The sequence below is a fragment of the Rhinopithecus bieti genome, unplaced genomic scaffold, assembly GCF_001698545.2.
Source record: "Rhinopithecus bieti isolate Rb0 unplaced genomic scaffold, ASM169854v2 scaffold_3874, whole genome shotgun sequence".
NCBI lineage: Eukaryota > Metazoa > Chordata > Mammalia > Primates > Cercopithecidae > Rhinopithecus > Rhinopithecus bieti.
The window spans coordinates 1153536-1160312 of NW_016804362.1; the positions used below are offsets into that span (position 1 = coordinate 1153536).

At 44.6% G+C, this 6777-nt stretch overlaps 1 protein-coding gene across 1 annotated transcript in view; it reads left to right on the forward strand.

Moving 5' to 3' along the window:
• Positions 1-2236: 2236 nt before the first annotated feature.
• LGR5 (leucine rich repeat containing G protein-coupled receptor 5) overlaps positions 2237-6777 on the forward strand; it is a 157424-nt gene continuing 152883 nt past the window's right edge. Inside the window, exon 1 of the mRNA XM_017867508.1 lies at positions 2237-2756. Within this exon, the coding sequence (XP_017722997.1) occupies positions 2545-2756 (212 nt within the window). The 5' untranslated portion in view covers positions 2237-2544. The remainder of the gene's footprint in view (positions 2757-6777) is intronic.

Sequence of the window (6777 nt, forward strand, 5' to 3'; positions counted from 1 at the left end):
GGGAAAGCAGGAGAGAGAGAGGGCAAAGGTGGAATGCAACACATTTTTAAACAACCAGATCTCATGATAACTCACTATCATGAGAATGGCAAGGGGGAAATCCACCCCATGATTCAATCACCTCCCACCAGGCCCCTCCTCCAACGCTGGGGATTACAATTCGACATGAGATTTGGGTGGGGACACAGAGCCAAATCATATCACTATTGAAAGGAAAAGACATTATTACATGAAGAAAACACATGCACACGTAAGTTTATTGTGTTTCAGTTCACAACTGCAGAGATATGGAACCAACATAAGTGCCCATCAAGCAGTGAGTGGATAAAGAAAATGTGGTATACAAACAGCATGGAATAGTACTCAGCCATAAAAAGGAATAAAATGAAGTCTTTTGTAGCAACTTGAAGGGAGCTGAAGGCCATTATTCTAAGTGAAGTAACTCAAGAATGGAAAACCAAATACCATATTTTCCCACTTACAAGTGTGAGCCAAGCTATGAATATGCAAAAGCATACAGAGTGTTATAATGGACTTTGGAGACCCCAAAAGGGGAGGGTAGGAGAAGGGTGTGGGATTAAAAACTACATATTGTGTACAACATACACTACTTGGGTGATGAGCGCACTAAAATCTCAAAATTCACCACTATATAATTCATCCATGTAACCAAAACCCACTTGTACTCCAAAAGCTATTGAAATTTTTAAAACATCTTCAAAAAAGGAAGAAAGACACCGGGTAGGCATTCTTTAAATGTGGAAAGAGTGGCTAAGGGAAGCAAGAATAATGTGAGAATAAGCACAGAATAGCAGTGAATGTGGTATACATAGGGAAAAGTGAAGGAACAGGGTGTCCAGAGACGCGGGCTCTCTGTACTGACTGTGCAGAAACCGGAGTTAACTCACAATTTTCAGTGGCACTAGCACTGTCAAGGTTTTTGTTTGTTTGTCTGTTTTTTCACCCAAGAAAGGAAGATGTTTAGACTACAGATTGTAGTCAAGAAATTAGATATTTTAGGTGAACAAACAGCGAGCTTTGGACGTAAATGAAGGAAGGCACATACACTGCACAGAGAAACAAATCTTCCCAACTCTAAAATGTAGACGTTTATATGGAAATTTTGGTTGGGCAGTCTAAGCGGAGGAAGATTTAAAAGGACTTGGAAAATCAAAAGGGTTTCCTGCCTTCATGATGCTGTGAGGCATTGTGCCCCAGAGTGAAAATTGCATTTTTGTGAATTGGTGTGGCAGGCTTGGAATACCACCTCTTTCAGCAGCTCACTCAGGTCTGGCGAGGGCTATTTGTACCTCACTGAGGGCTTCTCTCCAAGAAAGCCCTGAATCCTTTTCCTCCTTTCTCCTGCAGATTTACTATAGGACACTTTTTGAAGCAAGAACATGCATTTTTCCCCCTGGCGCTTCGCAGCGGTTCTCAGAGCCCAGTGTCACTCACATAGGTGGGACTGCTCTCAGTTCAGAGAACCCTTTGACACTTAAGATGAAAAGTCCCAGGAAGTTAGCAAACAGCCATCTGTCTGTATGGCATCGATTTACTAAAAGTGATTTCTAAGGTATTCTAAACCACTTTTAAAAACAATTAGTCACTTCGACTTCCTCACCCCGCAAGAGTAAGGAAGGCAGCAGTGGAGTGCTCGCTCAGGAGCTGTATTTATTTAGCGATTAGCCTAGCACTTTGATTTTAGGGCAAAAGCGAGCCAGACTGTGCGGCAGACGTAAGGATCAAAAAGGCCACCTATCATTCGCCGGGGACGCCTGCCTCCTTACCCTGATAACGTAACTATTTCTCTGCATCGAATTTTAGTTTTTGTGTTTTTGTTTTGTTTTGTTGTGTTTAATCACTCCAAGTATCTCATCCATTATTTGAAGTGGGCTCGGGGGAAACGAGCTGCATCCTCCAGTCCTTGTGCGTCTGTTTAGGTCTCTTCGAAGCGGGTCCCCCTCGACTCTCAGATCTGGGTCTCCAGGACTCACGAAGGGGTAAGGGTGGGGATCCCCATTCGGGCGCGCGGCGCTGAGCGCTGAATCTTCCCCGCGGAGGCTCAGTGAGAGCGCCGAGAACTGGCCAGCACCGCGCGCTGCCTGCTGTCTCCCAGCCCAGGACTTGGGAAAGGAGGGAGGGGACAAGTGGAGGGAAAGTGGGGCCGGGCAGGGGGTGCCTGGGAAGCTAGGCTGCGCTGACGTCACTGGGCGCGCAATTCGGGCTGGAGCGCTTTAAAAAACGAGCGTGCAAGCAGAGATGCTGCTCCACACCGCTCAGGCCGCGAGCAGCAGCAAGGCGCACCGCCACTGTCGCCGCAGCCAGGGCTGTTCCGAAGGCCGGCGTGGCGGCAACCGGCACCTCAGTCCCCGCCGCGCTTCTCCTAGCCGCCCACGCCGGCGGGGCAGGAACGCTGCGTCTGGTGCTGCAGACTCTCGCTGAGTTGCAGAAGCCCACGGAGCTGCGCCAGGCGCGCTACGGCCCGTAGCAGTCCGGTGCTGCCCTCCGCCCGCATCCGGCTCGTGGCCCCCTACTTCGGGCACCATGGACACCTCCCGGCTCGGTGTGCTCCTGTCCTTGCCTGTGCTGCTGCAGCTGGCGGCCGGGAGCAGCTCGCCCAGGTCTGGTGCGCTGCTGCGGGGCTGCCCCACACACTGTCATTGCGAGCCCGACGGCAGGATGTTGCTCAGGGTGGATTGCTCCGACCTGGGGCTCTCAGAGCTGCCTTCCAACCTCAGCGTCTTCACCTCCTACCTGTAAGTGCTTCCCCACGTCACTCCGGGAGACAGGCTAAGAGGAGAAGGAAGGTTCGTCCAAGGCGAGGCTGGAGTCTCCTCCGCGCCAGCCTGTTCTGGGGGTGGGGGTGGGGGCGGGCGAGTTTGTCAAGGGCATCCTGGCCAGGACTGTTAGGGCCCCCAGAGAAATGCACGTGTCTTCGGGGAGTAGCGTGCCGGCACTTTCTGGGCCCGCAGAGAAATGGCTTCGAGTGCAACCCGGGAAAGCGCTGCTGCGCCGCAGCTTCCCAGTCCAGCGCTAGAAACATCGCTGGGTGAATTCCTGCAAATTCAGGCATTTGCGTGTGGAGTGGGCATTTGTGACCCAGAACCTGGTACCCAAAGGCAGGCTGCCATCTGGTTACCGTCCCAACCGCCTCTCTGCGTCTAGTCGCATTCCACGAAAAGATGGTCTGTAGAAAGTTTCCCCAAAGGAGAAACAACTTGCCCAGCTCCAAAGGGTTTTTAGTCTGCATCTCTTGCACGGTGACGTGATGTAACCTTTTTCTTTTTTTTCCCTCTTTTCCTCTCTTTCTTCCTCCCTTCTTCCTTCCTTCCTTCCCTCCTTTCTTTTTATTTTCTTTCTTTTTTTAACGGCGTGATTAAAATGTGGCAACCACAAACCCCGATTAGAGCTGCCAGAACGTTATCTTTACCTTTGGCTGCCCGCGCCGCCCTTTGAAGTACCCGCGGCTGCTGTGTAATCTTTAACCATCTCTTCCCCCGGGGAGGAAAGGGGAAGTGGGCTGAAGGCTGTTGGGCTAGTAAACAGCGGCTCCGACACCCAAAGGGAGACCTGAAGCTCTCTATCATCCCTGGGGGATTCTCCCACCCCTTCTCTCCCCCACTGCAACTTCCAAAGCCCTGAGGCAGCGGCTCATTGCATAATTTTGTCTGTGGAAAACGCAGGCCCGAAGGTAACAGGTGGTTGGGTGAACGCGGTGACCCAGGAGGAACCCTATCCTCGGAGACCAAGGCTACCACTCTCCCTACCCCCTTGCAAAGCATCTGGGGCTTCATTCCTTCCGGCAGAGACCAGGGTCTAGGCCACTCTGGGAAACAGGTGCTCCTTACCACAAGGTGAAACATCTAGGTTTTAGTTCAAGACACTGCAGCGAGCCCACCCCAAGCCCATGCAATCCCAGTTTTCGGCTTCTCTGATGTACCTTGGCAGGGGAGAGTTGGGATGTTTGTGAACCAGTTTTTCCATCTGTTTAGTTGTTTTCTGGAGGGAAGAAACATGAAGAGGCTTGCACAACATTTTCCACTAGGTAGTGATTCTTTTTCTGGAGACAGTGAGGAAGAAAAAAAATCTTTTACTTGCTTTAATATTGTCTTTAAAGAAAGGTACCATCCTGCTAGATTTTAGGATTGGTAGATGGCAGGTCGCCTCCTCGTCTACGGTAAAGCTATTTTGACTGCTTTTTCTTTTTTACCTGAAAGAGTGTTAAAACTATTTTCCCCACCAGGTTTCCCCTCAATTGCACTCATACATGTGGTAGTGATATTGTTCCAGGAATGGAAATCTGCTCTCCTAAATGATCAAGCTCTCAGAATTCACATTTCCTCCTCCTGAACAGCTGTCTCTACTACAAAGCAGAATACTCATCCCCAGCCTCTCTGGTTTAACTGCTGTAGTCAGTGTTGCAAGGATTCCGCACTCTCCAATGCAGTGAATTTCTGAGACCAGTTTGGCAATTTTGCCTAGCAGTCTATAACTCTTCTTTCCCATCACGCTGAAGTTTGACTGTATGCAAGGGAGGTGTGCAGTACCCCCAAACCCTTAACCTACTATTTAAATCATACATTCATTATAAAATATGTTTAAGAATACAGAAAATAAGCTTATGAATAGTTCCAGATTGCTTTCTTCTCTCACTTGAAAGAACAAACATTTGTTAGGCTTCCGTTACTAAAAGTTGGCATAAAATTCTGCTTTAAACCATTTCCCACATACCTCAAATGCATTTAACTGTGTCCTCCATGTGCTCAGGAGAACTTACTGCCACCTACTGCCAATGTTCCCTATGTATCTATAGATAGAACCCTCTATCTATATTATAGATAACCTCTTGAAGTTAAGATACTATTAGGAAATTAAGGGCCATATTATTCTCATGTTATTTGATGACAGCCTGTACACTGGCCTAAGAAGACATTTTCCCAGGGCCCTATGAAATATTAAACTCAGACTGTCTGTAAAAAGTGATACAGTAAATATTAAATACTTATTTCTAATGCAACACAGTTCAGGGAATATGAGTGCTGAATATAGAAGTCAGTCCTGAAGTAAATAACCAATGTGGTGTTCTTTATGATGTGTGATTTCATAATTTGGTGTCCTTATATACTAAAAAATGCCAGGGCCCATGGGATGCCCTTTGAGCAGGTGTTGAGGGTTTGGGGTTTTTTTTGGTTTTTTACAACCACAGGAACGCTGTGCAGACCTTAAGAGTAGATGATGCCCTGTTTTGGTTACACATAGTATTCTCTGACCATTTCTGTCTTCACTTGTGCAGCCAAAACATAAAAGACGAACTTTTATTTACTCATATTCAAATACACGAGTGTGTGTTCTACTGATTTTCTTATTTGAAAGAATAACTTCCCTTTGATGTTGAAAGGGAACACGAAGTTATAGCTCCACTCCACTGGGGCCCAGTAGAAATTAATCCTTGATGAGAAAGTTGCAGTGTACAAAGACTGATGTGGTGAAAAGCCAGAACTCCTATCTTTTATTATTTGTAAGAGGTTATCATCATTTATTTAGTCAAAATGTTATCTCCTAATCCCCTTCAAAAAAAGAACAAGCATTTACTTTTCTTCAAACAGATTGACGATGGCAAGTTCCAGCTGTACACATTTGGCAAGTAGCTGTACACATTTACCACAATCTGATAGCCAGCTAGTCAGACTTGTAGATAAAGAAAGTTTCCTACATATCTTCATAGAATGCAAGCATTATTTATGTGCCATTTTGTCATCTTTTTTTTCCCAGAAAAGCAAAATTTTAAGCCAGTCCAAATATTAATATTGACTCTCTTTTCTTACTGAGCTGCCTTCCACAGTAGGTCTTTAACTCGACCAGTGAACAGAGTGGAAACGCTGGAAAAATCTTGATCTTCATTTCTTCTCTCTCCCTGCCCCCCAGCAAGTGGTTATGGGCTCTGATTTTACTAACAGGGGCTAACAAAGTTTACTTAGGAGAAAATAAGGAACACACCAAGATTGAGATATGAAAGCAGACAAAGTTGTTTACAACATTTAATACATCTCTATCTACCAGTTGTGATCTGTTCTAAATAAAGTAGTTCTAGCATCTAATCTTAGTATAGGTAAGTTACTTTAATCAAATGTGGACATTTTTGTTAATAGGATCTTAAAAGTAAACTCCTCTCTGCTACTTTGATGTGTCTGTCATCTAGTTAGTGTGACATTCAGATAGAAAACTAAATCCTAATGAACATCCTAACATAATAAATATACTTTTCTTTATTGGTCCAGAACAGCTATTTTATTTTAAAAAGAAAACTGAGTTTTCTTTGCTGTTGCTTAAAGGCATTCACATTTCATCCATAAGCAAATTTATGTTATATAAACCAAAGGAACCAAGAGAAAAGATTTTTTTTAAATTATGTAGTTTGGTTACTTTTTCATGTGTAACTTTGAAACAAAATTTAATTTTACACATAACTAGTAAAACTGATGTTAATAAGAACAGAACAAAAGTCACCATTAATTAGGCACTACCTTAATATCATAAATGTGTTTTAAGTATTTAAGATGCAGTTTCAAAATGAAAGATCCTTTTTAGAATCTTCTTTGAAAATGATTTAATATAGTTCTGCTTCTCTTCTTATCTTAAATAAAAGAAAATGTACTTTAGAAATGATTACAAAAATAGTAACTCTTATAACAGCCTTAACATTTAGATCAATCACAAACATTATACAGTTTGCTCTAAAATGTACTTTTAGAATTGTTTAAAACATAATGATGCCAG